Source organism: Dreissena polymorpha, chromosome 5 (genome assembly GCF_020536995.1).
Source record: "Dreissena polymorpha isolate Duluth1 chromosome 5, UMN_Dpol_1.0, whole genome shotgun sequence".
NCBI lineage: Eukaryota > Metazoa > Mollusca > Bivalvia > Myida > Dreissenidae > Dreissena > Dreissena polymorpha.
In genome coordinates, this window is record NC_068359.1 from 103,711,978 (window position 1) to 103,735,482 (window position 23,505).

Genomic DNA, 23,505 nt, shown 5'->3' on the forward strand with positions numbered 1-23,505 from the left:
GTTGTTTTTTTCGAATAAATTCTGTCTCGTGAATGTTCTGTATGATGATGTAATTAAATGATATTAAATAAAACGATTTTATGAGTATTATTTTCCTTTTTTTTAAATATAATGTTTACTTTTTTTTTGATTATATAAATGTATACTTTCTTTTTGGAATATATTACACATTTTTTTATCTTTCAATGTTGTCAATCTTTAATCAATTCCCAGTACAAACGGAATGTTTAATTCAAAAGTAATCTAAAAAAAATATATGGATTTTATAATTGAATTTTCTTTACATATAGTTCTGTGTTCATTTTTATTTAGTCAATAAAGGATTAGTAAGCTCTTTTCTGTATTCCTGTCGACGGCTCCTTTGCATAAATAAGGCGTAATTGTCCCGAAATTCTTACATAGATGAAATGCATAAAAAATGCTATTCATTTATTGTAATTACAACGCAATCTATATAAGAGCTGCAATTGTTTACGTTAAAAGAGCGACGACAGATCTTTATTCGCTGCATACGATTCTAGTTTCACTTTCAGTTTCATTATCGTCGAACTCCACAACATCGACGTTTTCACCAAAAAATGACGTTATTTCACTGTAGACGAATGAAACACAATATCGTTAAGATTTGCGCACTACAATTACGTCATTCTGCCACTTCTTGATGAAAATGGTCTTGCTTTTTTATGAGTTAACTTCCACCTTGGTTAATTGGGACAAAAAATTAGTCATGTGAGCGGATTATCCAATCAGATTGTTCAAAAAGTTGTTATTATTGATAATTAAATTATAAGAATAAAGAAGATATACTAATAGAAAGTTTCATCATTCAACACAGAGAACAATAAGTAATTGCGCTTTGTTCATATTTATTAGCTATAATTGTATATTAAGAAATATGTCAACAAGTTTTTAACAAGGGAGATAAACATTAGACAACAGTATTAAATAGAAGCCAGTAAATTGAAAAATATCAAAACGAATTGCAAACGCGTATATCTATTTATAAGTAAATTTTTCATCCAATTGTGTGACCGATAATTCTAGCTAATACAAATTTGAAACGAACACATCGAGAGACTAACAAAAACAACATCGAATAAAACTCGCCATAAGCTCGTACTTGTAATTTATGTTATAGTGTTACTAGAATGACGTGAAAAGGCCATACACAAAATATGCTGTAACAAAACACTTACTCAAAAGGAAAGAAACATACTTAATTACATTTCAATAATAAGATGTATAAAAGATAGCGTATGAATCCTGTTTAAGCTTTGAGCCTAATGACGGACAGGAAATCATCCATAGCTCGCAGCATGGCTTCTCCAGACTCGTTAAGCACTCCAACAGCGTTGTTGATTTCAACGAGACCGTCCACTGAGGTCCGTAGTGATTCAGCTAAATGCTTTGCCTTGTCCCAGTTACCTCCCCTAGCGTGAAACACTGTAACTCCTGTGATCAAGAACAAAATTCGTCAGTGTTACAAAGATTAACGAGTCAAGTTCGTTTACATTTTTTAAGCATGTTAGTGGTAATATACGGCTGCATTGCACTCGAATAATGTTAACAAGACAGAAAGAAAGAAATGGATGTCGCAATTAGTAAGGATCACAATAAAAAAACACAAGCCCCATCCCCATAGCAATTGCACACACAAAATGAAGTCACGAGGTGTTTAATTCTAAATAACGTTTGAAACTTACCCGTGGAAACGTATGATGCGTGAAACGTTTTGTCGAAATCTCTCAGCTTACGACGGATTGGTGAGTACACTTTAGTCTGGGCAAGCAGTTTTCTGTCCTTATATGTACCATGCACGAGGTCGGCAAGGAAGAGGGACATGTGAAGGTACTCGTGCACGATTGCCTCTGCGTAATACGGTACAGAATGCTCTCGGTAAGCGCGTGGATCCTGCCATATAATTCCCAGAGCCGAGCTTACGGTGCCGCCAGCGAAACCGGGGTATTCGGCCTTATAAAACGCAATACAGGCTATGGTTTGGTGAATTGCCCGATACAGCTGGGGAATTGTTCGGTTTATCAGTGTCATTGCAGCTTCCAGTTTTTCTATTATGGGAGCTTGTTCTTCAGAACTGAAAAGGTGATGCCCAGCTTCAATATACTCCTTGCTTGCCTCCATAAGTCCAGAACGGTTCAGGCCGTCTACGACTGCAGGGTCATTAAAACTGTATATAATCTGGTCAGACACTGGAAGTTTGATCCTTTGACTTTTTTCGAGTGCATCGAAAAATACCATTTTCTGTTCATTTGCTGAAGTGTCTATGCCCATCAATCCGAGTAATGCCAGTTTTTGATTCATGAATGCGTTGTCATATACAAAAGGCCAGTAGAGGTTTTCAAAAATATCGGTTAATTGTATACCTTCTAGCATTGCCTGCATATCTAGCGGAGGAAATGTGTTAACAAATTCATATCTCAATGCATTGAGATTGCCAAACAAAGAAATAGTGTCCTGCCAGTTCTCAAAGTATTCTTTCGGAGTAGTTGGCGTTGTCTTCAAAAGCATTGAAGAAATATGAAACCAGAGCGCCGTGTCCGCAGTGCTTACGACCGCAGAAACGTCGGAAGCGTTGCTTCTCTCAAATAAAGTTTCATTTATATAGTCGGAGCTATTGAAAGTACGATTGTCACTGCACATCATCGCCTGCGGATGCCAATTCAGACGAGTATTCATATTAGTTCCTCGTTTGTCTCTTAGAGCGTGGGCCATGTACATCATTGCTTGGGGCAGGTGAATGGTTGCCTCTCGCTTTTCTCTATCAGCTTTAGCAATGTACATCATTGCCTGGGGCGCGTCCATTGTTGCCTCTCGCTTTTCTCTATAAGCTTTAGCCATGTACATCATTGCCTGGGGCGATTCCATGGTTGCCTCTCGTTTTTCTCTATCAGCTTTAGCCATGTACATCATTGCCTGGGGTGAATACATGGATGCCTCTCGCTTGTCTCTATCAGCTTTCGCCATGTACATCATTGCTTGGGGTGAGTCCACGGTTGCCTCTCGCTTGTCTCTATAAGCTTTAGCCATGTACATCATTGCCTGGGGTGAGTCCACGGTTGCCTCTCGCTTGTCTCTATCAGCTTTAGCCATGTACATCATTGCCCTGGGTGAGTCCATGGTTGCCTCTCGCTTTTCTCTTTCAGCTTTAGCCATGTACATCATTGCCTGGGGTGAGGCCATGGTTGCCTCTCGCTTTTCTCTATCAGCTTTAGCCATGTACATCATTGCCTGGGGTGAGTCCACGGTTGCCTCTCGCTTGTCTCTATCAGCTTTAGCCATGTACATCATTGCCTGGGGTGAGTTCATGGTTGCCTCTCGCTTTTTTCTATCAGCTTTAGCCATGTACATCATTGCCTGGGGCGAGTCCATGTTTGCCTCTCGCTTTTCTCTATCAGCTTTAGCCATGTACATCATTGCCTGTGGTGAGTCCATGGTTGCCTCCCGCTTGTCTCTATCAGCTTTCGCCATGTACATCATTGCTTGGGGTGAGTCCACGGTTGCCTCTCGCTTGTCTCTATTAGCTTTAGCCATGTACATCATTGCCTGGGGTGAGTCTACGGTTGCCTCTCGCTTGTCTCTATCAGCTTTAGCCATGTACATCATTGCCTGAGGTGAGTCCATGGTTGCCTCTCGCTTGTCTCTATTAGCTTTCGCCATGTACATCATTGCCTGGGGTGAGTCCACGGTTGCCTCTCGCTTTTCTCTATTAGCTTTAGCCATGTACATCATTGCCTGGGGTGAGTCCATCGTTGCCTCTCGCTTTTTTCTTTCAGCTTTAGCCATGTACATCATTGCCTGGGGTGAGTCCATGGTTGCCGCTCGCTTTTCTCTATCAGCTTTAGCCATGTACATCGTTGCCTCAGGTGAGTCCATGTTTGCCTCTCGCTTGTCTCTATCAGCTTTAGCCATGTACATCATTGCTTGGGGTGAGTCCATGGTTGCCTCTCGCTTTTCTCTATCAGCTTTAGCCATGTACATCATTGCCTGTGGTGAGTCCATGGTTGCCTCTCGCTTGTCTCTATTAGCTTTAGCCATGTACATCATTGCCTGGGGTGAGTCCACGGTTGCCTCTCGCTTTTCTCTATCAGCTTTAGCCATGTACATCATTGCCTGAGGTGAGTCCACGGTTGCCTCTCGCTTTTTTCTATCAGCTTTAGCCATGTACATCATTGCCTGGGGTAAGTCCATGGTTGCCTCTCGCTTGTCTCTATCAGCTTTAGCCATGTATATCATTGTCTGGGGTGAGTCCATGGTTGCCTCTCGCTTTTCTTTATCAGCTTTAGCCATGTACATCATTGCCTGGGGTGAGTCCATTGTTGCCTCTCGCTTTTCTCTATCAGCTTTAGCCATGTACATCATTGCCTGGGGTGAGTCCATGGTTGACTCTCGCTTTTCTCTATCAGCTTTAGCCATGTACATCATTGCCTGTGGTGAGTCCAATGTTGCCTCTCGCTTCTCTCTATCAGCTTTAGCCATGTACATCATTGCCTGGGGTGAGTCTACTGTTGCCTCTCGCTTCTCTCTATCAGCTTTAGCCATGTACATCATTGTTTGGGGTGAGTCCATGGCTGCCTCTCTCTTTTCTCTCACTGCACGTATTGATTTCTTGACTTCTGTATTGAATTCATCCGCAGGTGGGAGCAACAGAATTATGCTTTGCGTTTTAGGCTGCCCGTGGTTGACAATAAATTTCTTTAAAGTTTCGTCATTTTGGTTCTCAAGCTTTCTTAGAGAAGGAACGCGGTCCGATTGCAGATCTCGTCTGTTCCACTCAAAGTGACTGGCGATGTAGTGTTCAACATTCAGGAACAGTTGTTCTGGGAACACCGTGGCTACGGATGCGCCTTAAACATAAACGAAACAAAGGTAAGTTACAAGATTATCATTTTTCTTTTTTATATGTAGCATTTATTGTTTACTATTGGCTAATTTTAATCTTGAATTAAAATGTTTAATTTATGACGCAAGTTAATTCTGTTAAAAAGTTCTCACTATACCTTTCTAAAAATAAAGCTGAGCGATGTTCACTTTCAACTTTTTTATGATTGGTTGAATTGCTCACTCGAGCGCACGGGTTTTCGAAAAAAAGTTCATACTTGTTTTTGTAAGCGTGGAACACACAGCGTTAAAAAAATGGAATTTTGATAAAAAATTTGATGATCGGAAGTTGTGATAAATTGGAAGAACATTTCGAGCCAGGAATCGTTTGTCAAGTAGAGATTGCTGACATCCTCATTTACTTAATTGTACATTATAAAATGGACACACCAAGCGTTAGAATCATGTAAAAAATAAATAGATTCATGAAGTACGAACTGTGACTTTATTCATTGTGTAAATAGTCATTGATGTTTTTTAAAAGTGTGTGTTTTTAATGTATAAACAATGGCAAAAAGTACATGGTGCGAATTCGACATCAAACCGCGAACAGTGCATGGTGCGGATACGACGTATGGAAATAGACCTAAAACCAAAGACATTAAAAGTTCGTTTTGAGGATAAACATGAGTAATCGTTCCAAGAGGGACACAAAAAGATCAACTACAAGAAATTGAACGATTCAGGGATGGCAGACGTGAGCGAACATAATTTAAAAATAGAAAAGTCGACCGAAGTAACCCAATTAGAGGCTACAGCAGAAGTACATGTTAACAAAAATGGCGTCCTCCAGTTGCTCGAGGACGATGAAATCGATGAAGACGAGCTTTCGCACATGAAGGAATAAATTGAAAATCTAAAGAGACAAGAAGAACAACTGCGCAAAAAACAGGACTTTCATGAAACAAAAAAGCAGCTGGAAAAACAAAAGGCGAAGATCGAATCCCTGAGGGGTAAAGAAAAAGTACTTTCTAACGGTAACACATACAGTAAAACTAAAAGTAAAAGTAGTAAAAAGAGTTAACATGAACATAAGCTTACAATTGATGACTTGAGAAAAGATAAATTACTTACAAATAAAGTTAAGAAGCAAATATCAAAGCTAGGTTTAATAGATGAATCATTATCTGGATCGGATGTTGACAGTGAATCCATTTATAACTTTTCAGAACAAGAGTCTATGCATTCTGAATCTGATGGACATTCTAGCTCTAATTCAGAAATTAATTCAAATATTATCATTATCGAATTTCCAATTCGAACAAGAAGTAATGTAAATCAAATAGATAATTTGATCATACATACAATTTCATTTAAGACAATTATAAGTCACATGTAATAATTCATAGAATATTCATGCAAAAGCCAACATCAACTACTACTTCTACTACTACTTCTACTTCTTCTACTACTTCTACAACTACTACTACTACTACTACTACTACTACTACTACTACTACTACTACTACTACTACTACTACTACTACTACTACTACTTCTACTACTACTACTACTACTACTACTACTATTACTTCTGCTACTACTACTACTACTACTACTACTCCTACTACTACTACTACTACTACTACTACTACTACTACTACTACTACTACTACTACTACTACTACTTCTACTACTACTACTACTACTACTACTACTACTACTACTACTACTACTACTACTACTACTACTACTACTACTTCTACTACTACTACTTCTACTTCTTCTACTACTACTAGTACTAGTTCTACTACTACTACTTTTACTACTACTGCTGCTGCTGCTGCTGCTACTACTTCTATAACTACTATTATTATTATTAAAATTAGTAGTAGAAGTAGTAGTAGTAGTAGTAGTAGTAGTAGTAGTAGTAGTAGTAGTAGTAGTAGTAGTAGTAGTAGTAGTAATAATAATAATAGTAGTAGTAGTAGTAGTAGTAGTAGTAGTAGTAGTAGTAGTAGTAGTAGTAGTAGTAGTAGTAGTAGTAGTAATAGTAGTAGTAGTAGAAGCAGTAGTAGTAGTAGTAGTAGTAGTAGTAGTAGTAGTAGTAGTAGTAGTAGTAGTAGTAATAGTAGTTGTTGTTGTAGTAGTAGTAGTAGTAGTAGTAGTAGGAGAAGTAGGAGTTGTAGTAGTAGTAGTAGTAGAAGTAGTAGTAGTAGAAGTATTTTGTTTCTTTGTTTTAATCAGTATTATCACTTCTAATAAAATTATTATTCCTTTTTATTGTGTTTCATTATCATTATTATCAATATTTTCAGTATTTTATTATTATTTTTATTTAACAAATCAACCAATCAATATTGTTAATATTTTGAATGATGTAAAAAAATGGAATAATACCTGTAACTGTTTTTAATACTACTACACATAATAATAATAATCATTGTTATTATACTCATAATAATAATCATAGTAAATTATATCAAATTATAATAATACAGGATAATAATCATTTACTGAATCTTGCAAAAAATATTTATTTACGTTTTACCAAGGCATGCGTAGACTCATTGTGCTCTAATGTGCATTATATTAGCGCTGCATAAGTCACGCACAGTTAATTTATACTTGCTCGATGATTTTTAACATTGTATCGTAAAGTTATATTGTTATATTCAGGCGTTCGTTACTTCAAACCTATGCAACAGTACCGTTATCGAACGGCACTTCACGTACATTTTATTTATAACGAATTTACTATTATGTGTGCGTTATAACTAAAACTTTTTATATAAAGCCGTATTATTTTAAACCGTAGGTATATTTAAACGTAAGTAGGACAGCAACAATTTAATAAAATATTGTACACTATATCGTTGCTGTTAAATTTATTTTCGCATACAAACTTATTGATAATTATCTGCGAATGGGTTGCCGGACGCACTTATTGAATTGTTATTATTATGAAGTTTACTTCTACTACAAACAACAACGGTAATGTCATGAAGAATTGAAATAACATAAGCAAACTCACCAGTGACCACGTAAACCAACGCAGCTAAGATCAAAAGCATCGTTTAAATCTAGCAACGAAAATATATTTAAAATTGTTCGGCGACGTCCGTTGAACGTTTTGAGCGACTATGGATGGCAGTCGGTAGAAACACGCTTAAATACTAAATCCAGGTGTGTTTAAATGTGTTTTCATCCTGCTGCCATTACCTTTTTTTATTTGATTAATGAGGAGCAGGATGTGATATCTCCAGTTTGCCGAAATCCGGCTTTAAGCGAACTCTTAATTGTTTATGTGTTATCGTGCTAACCTTGGTTTACAACAATTTGGAAATATTGTTCTTAAAGGTAGTTGCAATAATTGTCAAGTATTATCCCAAGCCGAATGTGGATTTATATAGTTTTGTCATTGTCTGTCCGTCCGTCAATCTGTTACAAACATTCCAGGGCTTTATCTTAGCACTTAGCAACTATATAAGATTTCAACATGAAACTTCATGGGTGTATTGATATCAATAAGAAAAAGTGCCATACACAACAACCATAAACCCAACACTTTCTTAATTAAGAAATTAATATATATATATTAATTTCTTAATTAAAAAAGTTTAGGTTTTATGGTTCTTGTGCCTTCACTGTCTTATAATACAAAACTTGTGATATTACGTCAATCTGACTGTGCATGAATGTCTGTAACCATTATGTATATGCATAATCACAATATATAAATATTGGTTAGTTTATGTTTTTGGACATTGAATTAGAAAACGTATCTGGATGCGGTTTTGCACAAAATCGTTTATTTTAAGTGCACATTCTTTCTTTAAAGTTCATGTTGTTGGACAATTAATTACAAAAAAAACGGAATTGGTTTACATTAGCTAGTTTAACTTAAATGCGTATTATTTATTAAGCATTAACTCTTGTTATTGTATGTGGTTGGATAATTAGTTACAAAAGCAAAACATGCATATTGTATGCACAAGTTTCTTTATTTTGACCCAATACGATGAACCTGTCGTGATTTTTATTGGCAGATTGTCACTCACTGCTCGTGCTTGACTGTGCCGTACGTTTTTGCGGTTTTACAATTATATTAACGCAACCGACTTTAAATGAAATTATCAGGTTGTTTATAACTGACACTCTAAACTAATTCAATACATTAGTGCCTCATTTACGCAGTGTTAAAATTACATGATTATTACACTTTTATCAATAGTTTATGTTGCCAATTAAGAATTTTTCCACGGAATCAACGAATATTAATCCCGCACTAATATTAATTATTTAGCAATATAACTTGCCTCGATTTCTAAACATTAACACATGTATAAAGTGTGCGTCTTGGTCTGATCTTTAAACAAGTACAAAATGTTCCTGTGGGTCTGATCTTTAAACAAGTACAAATGTGCGTCGAGGTTTGATCTTTAAACAAGTACATAATGTGCCCCTGGGTCTGATCTTTAAACAAGTACAAAATGTTCCTGTGGGTCTGATCTTTAAACAAGTACAAAATGTGCCCCTGGGTCTGATCTTTAAACAAGTACATAATGTGCCCCTGGGTCTGATCTTAAAACAAGTACAAAAGTGCGTCTGGGTCTGATCTTTAAACAAGTACATAATGTGCCCCTGGGTCTGATCTTTAAACAAGTACGAAATGTGCGTCTGGGTCTGATCTTGAAAGAGGCAGGAGCTGTCTTAATGATTTCTCTTGTTCGTATTGTCGCCTGAAGGACCCAATAAGTTTTTTGTTGTAATTTCGTAATTGTGTAACGTGCGTTGTTTACGTTAAGTTGTTGACAGAACATCACGGCACGGACAAGGTACTGAGTACCGGTAAACACGGCCTCATTAGCATACTTCATGGAAACAGGACGCGACTAGAATATTGTTGGTGGCAAGGCTAAGTAAGTGATCTGATGGTTTAATAAACAGTCTGCTAAACCATTGTGACGGTATGTGCGGGAATAAAGACTGGATTGGGCAATGTGAGTCTAAATAAGATTAATTGTCGAAAGATCATGAACGAGTATAGAAAGCTTAGGCGTTTAATAAAAAAACTTGACAGAACAATGTAAGGTTAGTGGTCATATACTTCTGTATCCTGCTATCAAGCTTTTAAATAGAAGATGAAACAATATACATTTGATTCTATATCCCTATGTGTTCATTAACTATAGGAGGATATTGGATATCATATGTATATGCGTACATTGGATACCATGTCTTTATGTGTTAATTGGGTATAATGTAAATGTTTGTACATAGTATACAATGTCTATATGTGTACATTTGATATCGTGTCTACATGAATGTTTGTGAACATTGGATACCATGTCTTTATGTGTACATGTACACTTGATACCATGTCTTTATGTTTTTACATTTGATACCATGTCTATATGTGTACATTGTATACCATGTCTATATGTGTCCATTGTATACCATGTATATATTGGTACATTGAATAACATGTATATTTGTGTAAATTGGGTACCATGCATTTATGTTTGCATCGGTAAATATGTGTGCATTGGACACCATTGTAATGTTTAAATAGGGTACCATGTTTTTATTTTTACATTGGATACCATGTATATATGTGTACGTTTTATACTATTTGTATATGTGTTCATTTAATACTATGTATATATGTGTACATTGGATACCATGTCAATATGTGTACATTGGGTACCATGTCTTAATGTATACATTGGATACCATGTCTTCATGTGTACATTTGTTGTTTTTCTGCTCCCCGAAATAAAATTTCGGCGGAGCATATAGTTGCCAGTTTGTCCTTCCTTCCTTCCTTACTTCTTTCCGTAACACTTTTGTTACCGTTTCTCATAGCGCCTTCAATACTTTACCGATCTCTTTCATATTTGGCATGTAGGTACCTTGCATGGACCTCTACCTGTTGATGAGATTTGAGGTCACTGGGTTTAAGGTCAAGATCACCGAGGCTAATAATAGATTTTCCGTCACGCTTTTGTTACAGTTTCCCATAGGGCCTTCACTACTTTACGGATCTCTTTCATATTTGACATGTAGGCACCTTGCATGGACCTCTACCTTTTGATGAGGTTTGAGGTCACTGGGTTCAAGGTCAAGGTCACCGAGGCCTAATAATAGATTTTCTGTCACGCTTTTGTTACAGTTTCTCATAGGTCCTTCACTACTTTACTGATCTCTTTCATATTTGGCATGTAGGTACCTTGCATGGACCTCTACCTTTAGATGAGGTTTGAGGTCACTGGGTTCAAGGTCAAGGTCACCAAGGCCTAATAATAGATTTTCTGTCACGCTTTTGTTACAGTTTCTCATAGGTCCTTCACTACTTTACTGATCGCTTTCATACTTGGCATGTAGGTACCTTGCATGGACCTCTACCTTTAGACGAGGTTTGAGGTCACTGGGTTCAAGGTCAAGGTCACCGAGGCTAATAATAGATTTTCCGTCACGCTTTTGTTACAGTTTCTCATAGGGCCTTCACTACTTTACCGATCTCTTTCATATTTGGCATGTAGGTACCTTGCATGGACCTTTTGATGAGGTTTGAGGTCACTGGGTTAAAGGTCAAGGTCGCCGAGGCTAATAATATATTTTTCCGTCACACTTTTGTTACAGTTTTTCATAGCGCCTTCAATATTTTACTGATCTCTTACATATTTGACATGTAGGTACCTTACATAGACCTCTACCTTTTGATGACGCTTGATGTCATTTGGGGTCAAGGTCACCGAGGCTAATAATAGATTTTTTTAGGTGGTTATTAACACATAGATTGACAAAGCGCATCATCGGGGAGCATCCATCGTTTTCAACGATACTTGTTTATGTCTTTATGTGTTAATTGGATACCATGTGTATACGTTTTTATTAGATACCATGTCTGTAAGTGAACATTGGATAACATGTCTTTATGTGTACATTGGATACCATATCTATATATGTACATTGGAGACCATTTATATATGTGCACATTAGATACTATGTCTATATGTGAACCTTCATTACTATGTATATATGTGTACATAAGATACCATGTCTATTAGTTTAAATTGGAAAACATGTATATATGTGTACATTGGATACCATGTTAATATGTTTACATTGGAAACCATGTCCATATGTGTACATTGGAGACCATGTATATTATATGTGACTTACAATCGTCCGTTGCATATCGCACTAGCTATCAATATTCGCACTCTGTGGTAAACGAGTATTGTCTCCATGAATTTGTATACCACTGTTCCTTTTTGTATTTGTTTCATTCCATTTTGATTGATTTCTATATATTTTTGTAACGCCAACATCCAAACATATTTGCCACATCTCTTGTCGCAGTTACTGAGTGTTTCCATTTTCGGGATCGGATAATTTGGCGCATACATCTGTTGATAACATCAGCGGGTCGACGAAGCCCGGAAACAACTACGAGCTAGAGATTGTAACCATAAGAAAAAAAACATGACAGTTCTGACCGATAGAGTTCCACGTGACCGAGGCATGTACGTAAGCATCGCCAAGGTGTTCATGCTCGCCTTACTCGCTATTTTTCTCGCCGTCGTTGTCGGCATTATCGTGCACTTCGCCGGACCGGGGTCAACATTCGAGTGCAAAGTATGTACCCGACGACGGATAGCAAATCGTCGTCGTTGGCAATGCAGCAGTGCAAAGAATGGGCAGCCGAGGGAGACACGGAATTATGTGAGTGTTATGATAATGTTCGTGTCATGTTCAAAGCATTTATACCCCGTTGATAACAACATAGACTCTAACGTTCTTCACAGGGGATTATGATTCGTTAGTATCACGGCTGAATTATCACGGGGTTATCAGAATATTAATTTTACAAATTATAAACATAACCACTCTTATCATCTAATGTAATGAGTATTTATATTCCAGAGAAGTTTTGACCATTTTATACATATCCAGACTATAGCTATATCTTCATATTACCAAACCATTCCGGCTGAATGGGGTCAATAAATATTCATTTGAATGAAATACAGAAACATTATCATTAGTTATATTGCGAGTTCCAAAACATAGGAAAATCCATAATTGTTTAACAAAGGTTTTACAATTGCAGCACATTTTTGCATCCTTTATTACAATCATTCAATACTTGGATATACGCAGTTTGTATAATAACGTTTTTGTTGTTAATAAAATATTTAACAAATATTTTTTACAATTCTAATTTAAATATTGTGTGTGAGTGCTAAATAACCAATTTTTGTAGAATTACATGTGTTTAACAATCTTTGCAAGAATATTAATGCGTTCGACCTCTTTTGATTTATTTAAAAAAAAAAAATCAAACAACTGACAAAATATATTTGGCTTTATATCGTACAACTTACTTTAAACAAGTGAAATATTTCTAGATGTAATGGCTTTTTCATACAAAATTTCTTGATTTAAAGTAAAACTACCAGTTTTCGTTGATGGTTGGTCGGTACATTGAATTTAAAAACTATAAACGAACGAGAATCAGCCTCAGGCTTTCATTCCCAGATAATGATAAAATATTGTCGATTTAAATTAACATCATAATAATGACGTCAACATTATACAAAACTTAGTCGATAATTATATTTAACTTAGTGCTATACATAGTGCTGCACACAATACCAATTTAAAAAGAGCTTAACGAAAATAAGCGACTTGTAAAAAAGGTGAATTGTACATATGTGTGCATATACATGTATATATATGAAAAAAACACATACATTTTAATAACTAAAACCGAAGCGACGTTTAGCGTTACCAAACAATAACCCACACCTGTTTAAGTTTTTAAAACTTACAATAATACAATTCAGGAACAATAATCGCCACACTTTCTAAACACAATGTTCTCGATTCGACCTAAATAATCACAGTGTATTTTGGGTGCATCACGCATGAGGATAACACACAAAACTGTCTAAGTCATTGTAACGAGATACGTTACTCGTGGTTTCGAATTATTACGCCCGGCGCGAAAACAAAAACAACCAAATACAAGTGAGGCCATATTATTTCGACCGTACTCTGTAGATTAGGGCTTTCGTTCAGCGGGAAGAATGTCGAAGGTCGAGTCTCACTCGGGACACGTACTGACATTGCCGGTCGCTAACCCAACAGCTTGTTAAATCGAGGCATTCCGAGTGCTTCCTGCCAGGCATTAAGTATAGGAGCGGTAAGTAAGGATGTACATCAGAAAAGGTCTCTAATAAGTCAAAAACTATCGATTGAGTTATGCGCTGTATAATAATTATTAAGGCCACTCGTTAAATAAGTGAACCATGCTCGTTGTAAAACGTATTTATATTTGTGCACGTATTTAACTTAGTGCTATACATAGTGCTGCACACAATACCAAAAACGTATTTATATTTGTGCACGAAATTATTTAAAAGGATTTATGAACGAAAGGGAATCTATTCTCTAACGGTAAGCTAAAAGAACCAAGAATGAAATAAAGGAGCCCATACACCAAGCACGTTCTTAGACAGTTCGACCACGTTCTAAAGAAAATGCAGAACGAGATGTGAACTTGCTTGAACGTGTAGTTTTGGTCAGAAAAAAATCGACAATATGATTGAATGACGTTCATACACAGTTCGCGCTACGTGCAGCTCATTCCTATTCCGTCCTATCCCGTTGCCAGTCCGTCTTTATCCAGTTCAAATCGGGTCATTTTTCCCATTGTCCGCGTTGGTATACCGTTTCCAGTCAGACCGAGCCCGTCCTCAGTCATTTCGATCAAATTTCGTACGCAGTTTTTCTTTACTCGTTGTGCAGTGGTAACTCGTTCAAAGGCAGTTCTCACTCCGTCCTACTACGTTCTTAAAACGTCTAGGACGTAGTTGCAGCCACGTTCTGTGCGGCAATTATAAAACCGACTACGTTCCTGCAAGTTCTCATTTATGTTTCACGCTCAAGAAGTTGTAAAACGACTCTTGGTCCTCCAATCTGATCTCTTACATCAGCTGATGATAATGACCTTCGGCTATTCTTCTCTCTGGTTTTAACCAATTTCTCACCCAACAAGTTCTGTGTCGTCTCCGCCTTCTTTCTCAGCCCAACAAAACATTATATTGCTGCTTTGCTTAAAACATAAATTGCACGAAGCCAACATTAAAAAAATTAACAGCTCCAAGATATTGTCCATGTTTCAACTTAATATCACAAATGATGAATTTTGAGACAACGACCTCTATTTATATGCACATTGTCTGAACGTATTGTATTTACGGTTTGAACGTTGTAACAACTGTATTGAACGAGTACAACGTACTTGGAACCTACTGCGAACTCCTAAAAACGAGTACAACGTACTAAGAACTTACTGTGAACTTATAGAACGTGTTGCAAACGTTGTAAGAACTTACCTTTTAGTTTTTATTTATTTACATGAAACAAGATCGTACTTGAGACGTAGTGCGAACGGGGTCGGTCTGTCTGAGAACGGATTAGACGGACTAGAAACGGACTCGATCGGTGTGGCATCGTACAGGTAATTTCGGTCCGATCGCACTACGTTCTTGCACGTTCCTAACCCGACCTTAGTACGACCTATCCGTTCTTAGTACGTCCATTCCGTTTTCAGTACGTTGTTACTACGTTTAATTGTAGAACGGGATGATCGGAAGAAAATTTTGAGTATGCTCAAAGTTCTGAAACACCTCTCCCGTTCAACCCCGTTCCAGGCCGTCCACAAATTTCGAAGACAGTTCGTAACACGTTGCTACTACGATCACTCCGTTCTCACACAGTTCGAGCCCGTTTGGTCACATTTTTTAGAACGTACTTCGAACGGAGTCGGTGTATCGGATGTATTAGCTACAGTTTAAAGGGAGGAAAGTTATCATTAACGACGATGCAATATGTAAGTTCAAAGTTAGGATGCAATAAAGCACGATGCTTTTTCGCGGAATATGTCCTCATTGCCCTACCGTATTGGGCTATATTTTCCAAAAAATATTGATTTAATGTATGTACACTATATAATCAAATTCTTCAGATTCTTCACTGTTCAATTGTTTTCTATTTTCTAAAGATAAAATGCGTAAGTTCTCGTGCCGTTTTTAAATGCATTAAATTATGTTCTTCAATGTTTAACAAATATACCCCGTTTTGGGCCAATAACAATAGTAATACCCACAACCGCGATAAATTATATCATTTTATGCACATAGCTGGTTAGTGAAATCATTATTTGTTAACAATATGCGCTTAAACTAATATCTTAACAGATGGTGGCAAAATGTGAACACTTCCAAAACGAAAGTAATGTTGCTGTTTTTACGCAAAACGGTAAAAAAAATCGACAAGATGAAAATGGACATATAATGTTCAAAATATAGAAATCGTCGATAATGTCAATTATCTCGGATATATTTTCACTTAAACGATGCCATGCTGACAGGTTTCCATTGCCATTTCGTAACTACGTAAGAGAACTGCAACTTAAAAGGCATATAAGCGTACTTCGTTTTGTGTTCCCCTTTTTATAAACGCATAAACAAACGGAAGCTTTAAATCATACGAAGTAGCATAACATTTTCATCGACCATCATCACGTGGTGTGTAATGGTGGCAGGGATATGATAAATCAATGTTCGGAAGAAGTAATAAGCTATGCAAAGAACCAGTCAAAAACTGCTCTCGGAAACATTCATATCTCTGGAAGTTGGCGTGTTGTCGTGTCGTGTTGTTCAAAACCACCATCACGCCATAAAGCATAACTGAAATCTGCTACTGTATTAAACAAAAACAACAACTCGACTTTGATCTTTTAAAACTATAATACAACATGAGACTCTTAGATGAAATTTTGAAAATAGCCCTTTCTACCTCTTTCAATCAAGTAAGTGAAATCACAGCACAAATGTACATTATTTTAAGAAAAAGTTTTTGTAATATGCATTTTTTTCATACTATAAATTTATTATCACTTCTTTTCCAAACAAAACTAATTAAGTGAAGATGAGTTCCATTTTAAAGTAAATTTTTAAAGTAACGTCTTTTATCGTTGCATGTTTTATTCACCTTTTGCTGAAGTATTTTCTAGATTTTCTTAGTATTGCAAAACATATATTTCTTTGTTAACTTTTGACGACTTCATGATATGAAGCAACTTGTGTTTTCACCTTGAATCGAAATGACGGTATACTACGCTTGAATGCGGTTTTACACAGTGGAATATTGACTTTAAGAACGTTTTAATATTACCGTATCTTTGTACCGTATCTTTGTACAAGGTACCTTTTATAATCGTTTTTCTTATACCAGGTAGCGCATGCCGCGCCCCAACTCAAACGCCGGATGCCAGCAAAGCATCCTCATCAAGCCCCACCGCCGAGCAGACGCCTGGCTTAAACCCTGGGAGTTTCATGGGGTCCACTCAGGCGCCAGCCTCGACACAAAAGCCTACTGTGAAGGATGTACGGATACCATTGCACATGATTCCTATAAAGTACACTGTAGAGCTGCAGGTATGGGTCACGTTGTAGGTACTTCCGGTACAGGTTACGAACTATCCGTAAATCATAGCTACATTCTGTTCTTTTAATGTTTTACGATTGTTATAAGTTTTGCTTAAGTAATATATAAATAAGTACCTTAGGATAAGGCAACTCATATTTTACAGAAATGATCAGAATGTTTGCTAGTTTTGTATTAAAAAGGTTTACATGGTTTTATGGCTCTCACATTTACCGACCACGCCCCTTCACTTGTCCGCATGTGTTCATGTATGAAGACCTGAAGCCAGCTGAATTCTATTTCAACGGAAGTGTCATTATCAGCTTCGAATGCAAGAATGCAACAGATAAGATTTACCTGCACTCCAACAAGCTCAACTACTCAGGTTCGAGTTGGTATGACATGTGAGGTGACACGTCATCTGAAAGCACCTTTAATGGGGATCGAACTCAGGATCTCATGACCTACAGACGCCTTCAAATTAATTCTATATATATATTATTTAAACAGTTGACTAACGTTTTGTTGAATGTTATTGCAAGTTCAATTCGATCATGTGTACCATAGACATTCGGGGATCTCACCATCTATGATTTAGGTGTTTTCTATTGTATGCTTTGTTCGCGTATTTATCAGCGTATTGGTGTGTTATACTTTGTTATCACCATTCAGTTATGACATTTATTGTAGGACCATTTAGTGTTACAACTAAAAGTGGCCTTGAGGATTTGTACGGAAATCACACATTTGACCTTGACCGCCAGTTCCTGATCGTTATCCTCACCAACAAGTGTGTGCTCAACAATAACTACACTCTGAAGATACCGCACTTCCGGGGACCGCTGGTCGCCGACCTGGCTGGCCTGTACCTAAGCTCGTACAAGCGTGGCAACCAAACCATGTTAGTAGTACTGAGAGGCACACGTGCCTCAACAGCAACACTTTTTTGGGGGGTGGGGGGGAGTACAGGAACAATCGCGTAAATAAAGAACCTTTTTGGGGTTGAAAAATTTCATAATACTGCTGTACGAATTATGTGTGTGCGATTCATCTCTTCGATGACTTACTAGATAAAGTAAACATGTAACTAAATAATCCATATAAATGCAACATAATTCGTTGGCATCTCACTACTCACCCGTTAGTGTACCCGTTCTCGCTGCAGCCACCTCGCAACGACCCAAATGCAACCGACAGACGCACGCAAGACGTTCCCGTGCATGGATGAGCCAGCAATCAAGGCGCAGTTTGAGGTGACCCTGGTCCGCAAGAGTCACATGATCTCCATCTCCAACATGCCGAACATCTCTCTGGAATTTAGGTATACATGCCCAACATCTGAATTGAAAATACTAGGAGCTGGACATTTCCAACATATCAATATAATATAGGTATACACGCCTAATATGTCCATGTAATATAGGTATACACACTAAATATTTCCATGTAATATAGTTATACACGCCTAATATTTCCATGCAATATAGGTATACACACCTACTACTTCCATGTAATATAGGTATATACACGCCTACTATTTCCATGTTATAAATGTATACACGCCTAATATTTTTATGTACTATAGGTATACCCGCCTAATATGTCCATGTAATATAGGTATACACGCCCAATATATATGTATGGCATATAAATATACACGCCTTTTGTATCCATGGAATATGTGTGCATTATTGTATCCATGGAATATGTGTGCATGTATACACGCACATAATTCATCATGGAATATATGTATACGCGCACATTATATCCATGGAATATTTGTTTACACGCACATTATATCCATAGAATATATGTATACTTGCGCAACATCTCGATTGAATATATACGGAATATTACGCTAGTCAATTGTTCTATGTGTTTGTATCAGTCGAGTGGCTTGTGTGTGATGACGTATCTCACGAGAGGCGGAGCCTCGAGTGTGATACGAAATAGGCAAGCCACGAGACTGATACAAACACATGGAACAATTGACTATCGTAATATTCCTTTTATTATATACAACTTTGAATCATTTAAGTTAAAAAAATGAGTGTCAGCGTTCATAATTAAACAAGAATGCTCTTATAATTTTCTGCATTCAACGTGACGTCATTAAAAGAAGTCCGGCAAGTATGGTAATACGGAATTGGAAAACTAGCGAGTAGCATAATACGGGAATTATTTCTGTGCAGTTGGGTCAGAATATTGACATAAGTATATAATAAAAGTATGCGCGCCCGACATAACCTTGATATAAAGGTATACATGCCACAAATCTCCAATGAATAAAGTTAAACATTGCTCACATACCCATGGAATATAGGTACCCATGTATCACATCTCCGTGGAATATGTGTACATGTTGCCACATTTCCTTGGATTATATTAATACATTTCTCACATCACCATCCAAAGAAAAATACCTGTATTATACGTTTTTGCACCATCGTACATGTTTATATGTGTACATGGTCCCAAAGTGTATGTTCTAATTCTAATGATCATATAGAGTGTATCGATTATCGGGTATATTTGTTTGAATGTTAAAGAGCGTTTACGCATTTAAATACAAAGCTGATATCAAAAGTTATAGTCCGGAGGCATTCTTTCATGTTATCTAACAGAGCCGACAAATGGTTCGCGGACAAGTTCGAAGTAACGCCCAAGATGTCTACCTACCTACTCGCTTTCATCATCTGTGCCTTCCACTACACAGTTGAAAAGACCGAGAACAATGTCACGGTAACTACGGACATTCATGAAATCGACGTCTCTTTCTCAAAATGACTTATGCATTATTAGTTTTAGCATGTTCGTATTATATGTCTTAGCCTCAATCCATATTTACCTTGATGACTGGAGTGCTTTCCTGCATCAAAATTTCATCTAATCGACGTCATACCAAATACTTTGCCTTAGTTTTAAAAAATATCTTAAGATGTCGGAGAGTACCACCAATGAGAAGGCTGAGTTAAGGAATGAATATGTTTTATTGACAGCGCACGAAGGTGACTGTTACACACAATGCTGGGTATATGTCATTATCACATATATAATTCCTGCATACCAGTCAGTGTTTTTTTCTTGTACGACTGCCAATAGAACTTTACAGAAACAAACATGTTTGTGGCATAAATACTCCAAATGTTGCTTAATAGTAACTACCTACCGTGGCAATTGTAGTACCGCGCATATGCGCGCCAAGATGCGGTCGATCAGATCCCGTTCTCGTTGGCGACTGGCGTTAAAATCCTGACATACGTCGAGAAGTATTTCAACGTTACGTACCCACTACCTAAACAAGGTATTCTTCTCTGGAAGGTTTCACTGATCCTTGAATATTGTCTATAAACAACATGCACTTTCATAATTGACAGTGTTCTCACAAAATACATAAAATATTGAGCATGAACTTTCTTCTTACACATGCTTCCACGTGTATGTTACTCGTTTTAGCCGTATTATACGGGTGCCGGTCAACTCGTACTTACGTCAACTCGCACGGTAGTCAACTCGCACGTTTTTTGGTCAACTCGCACGGCATTTCTGGTCAACTCGCACTTTTCAAAGTCAACTCGCACCCCTCCAAAAAATATATAGAAATAGATGAAGGATGTAATATGATCAGTAGTTTATAAGTAAAAATAATAGAAATTATGGCCTTTTTAATAATCTTAATATACGGTTATCACATTTAATAGCTGTTTTACACTTGTGGTCGTTGTTTTTCACGTGTTATATGAATGTTTGTAATGGGTGTGAAAGGTCTTATATACAACTAATATACCGGTGTCCTTATCTTAACGGTCTCGTTCATTCTTTGTTTGTATCATTATGGCCGTTTTACTCCGAATACTATTTCTCTCCACCGATACGGAGCATGAATGGTGTATATTAGACTCGTGGACGTCTGTTATGCTGTTCATCTGCCCGTCCGTCTATCTGTTTGTCCGCCTTTTGTACATGTCCGGATGCGTTCTCATACACTCTTAACGTAAAACATTAAAACGTGCAGCAACTGTTCTTTCTTATATGAACGTGTGCATGTCGTTTTTTTACTACCCTAAGTAACCAAATAAAGATATGCATATTAATCAACATAGACAGTGTTAATCATCATGGTTTTTAATGAACACTATTGTGCACTATTAGCAAAATATATTTTGAGAAAACAGAATGCTCATATACTGTTGTGCATTATCCTTGTCAAGTCGTGATTGAAATGTTTCTGAAATTAAGAACCTTAAATAAACAAATGGATCACAAGGTTAATATAGACGTATGTACCAAACTTACTTAAAGACTACATCCGTCTGAAATCAAAAGGCCCAGAGGTTTAATATTTGGCATGGTGGTGCTCCAAACACATAATAAAATCATGGCTTAGAATCAAAACTGATCATGCTCATGTTGGTGCTTATTATTTATATACACTTTTGTATCAAATGACTGTAAATAATGCTGAAACCACAGTATTCAACTAAGAACTTACTATTATATAATGGCCCTGTACAAAGTGTTTAAAACAACATGCCCTTGTTGTCAAAACAGTCAACGAATAAGGGATAACATTTGTTTATAGTGTTAATTTGCTACAGATTGCGACATGTTGCATCAGCGGGAATTCTTCGTCTTTACGATAGCTAGCTCTACTTAGTTTTTTTTTATCGTGAATGTATTTTTTAATGACCACGTAGCATACTTTTGGCTTGGCACTTACCGCTAGCTGACTACTTAACATATGAAAGCTAGTCGTTACTTCCAACTTGCGAGTTATCACTAGCTAACTACTGTACAGATAATTGCGATGTCTTACTCATGTTCCCGGTCCCGGACATCTACCGTGCTACTGTCCACCCGTTGACCACTGCAGATATTATCGCGATCCCGGACATCCGACGTGTTACTGACCACTTGTTTACCATTGTAGATATGATCGTGATCCGGGACATATGACGTGCTGCTGACCACGTATTAACCATTGCAGATATGATCGCGATCCCGGACTTCTTACGTGTTACTGACCACTTGTTGACCATGGTAGATATGATCGCGATCCTGGACTTCTTACGTGTTACTGACCACTTGTTGACCATGGTAGATATATTCTCAACCCCGGTCATCTGACTTGTTACTGTACACAGGTTGACCACTGTCTACTGAATATATTATCGTGGCCTCCCTCTTATAACTTTCTACTGACCACCGACTGACCACAATTAATATGATCTCGATCACCGTTTTCTGACTTGTTTCTACCACTAGCTGAACAATTCAGTTCTGATTTTGATCCAAGACTTCTGATTTTCTACGCACCACGATGTCACCGCTATTGAACACCTGTTGACACGATGGTGATCGCGCACTTCTGCCATGTAACCGACCGTTAATTGACAGCGCTAGATGTGATCATACTTGGCACTAATCACTAATTGACCCTTGTTGATATGACCGCGAACCCATACTTCTTAAGTGTTAATGGACACTAGAGTTGACCGATGTAGAGATGATCTATACCGGGACATCTGACTTTTTTTCTGACAAGTTGACCACTTAATATATCATCGCGATCCCGGACATCCGAAGAGTAACTGACCATTATTTGACGATGCAGATTTGGTAGCGGTCCCGTTCTTCTGACGTGCCACTTGCTATTTGTTTACCGTTTTAGATATGATCGTTATCCCGGACGTTTTAATTACCAATATTTTGACCGCTGTGGATAGGATCGCGATCTGACTTCTGTCTTGTAATTGACCAGAAGCTGACAATTGTAGATATGATAGCAATCCCCGACTCCGCTGCGGGCGCCATGGAGAACTGGGGTCTGATCACGTACAGGGAGACCGCCATGCTGTACCAGCCCGGGGTCTCCTCGGCAGGAAGCAAGCAGCGCGTGGCGATCGTGGTCTCGCATGAGTTGGCGCACCAGGTAAGCAAAGACAACACATCGACTTAACGCGGCCTAAATGAACACCTTGATACGTAATGTGTTGGACCAAAAATAAAGGACGAGTAAACAAATAAATAACTGTAATAATATAATGTTTTTATTAAAGCTTTACAGATTATTGTTTTGATTAATTGTTTTATAGTGTCGGTCACTAAAAGTTTTCACTCTCGATGTCAAAATTTGCGTTTGTTACGCATCAGCTTATGTTTTTG

At 37.5% G+C, this 23,505-nt stretch overlaps 2 protein-coding genes across 2 annotated transcripts in view; one reads left to right on the forward strand and one right to left on the reverse strand.

The window, feature by feature from the left end:
* Positions 1–922: 922 nt before the first annotated feature.
* Positions 923–2,152, reverse strand: LOC127880692 (uncharacterized). Its single transcript, XM_052428026.1, has 2 exons — positions 1,704–2,152; positions 923–1,452 (listed from the first exon to the last, which is right to left on the reverse strand). Exons 1-2 carry the CDS (start codon positions 2,137–2,139, stop codon positions 1,268–1,270), a joined length of 621 nt encoding a protein of 206 aa, XP_052283986.1. The 5' UTR covers positions 2,140–2,152; the 3' UTR covers positions 923–1,267.
* Positions 2,153–12,327: 10,175 nt separating this feature from the next.
* LOC127831525 (aminopeptidase N-like) overlaps positions 12,328–23,505 on the forward strand; it is a 32,072-nt gene continuing 20,894 nt past the window's right edge. The window contains 8 exon segments of the mRNA XM_052356509.1: positions 12,328–12,484; positions 17,149–17,365; positions 17,664–17,725; positions 18,031–18,241; positions 18,506–18,661; positions 19,965–20,082; positions 20,524–20,644; positions 23,118–23,272. Coding sequence (XP_052212469.1) covers positions 12,328–12,484; positions 17,149–17,365; positions 17,664–17,725; positions 18,031–18,241; positions 18,506–18,661; positions 19,965–20,082; positions 20,524–20,644; positions 23,118–23,272 — 1,197 coding nt within the window.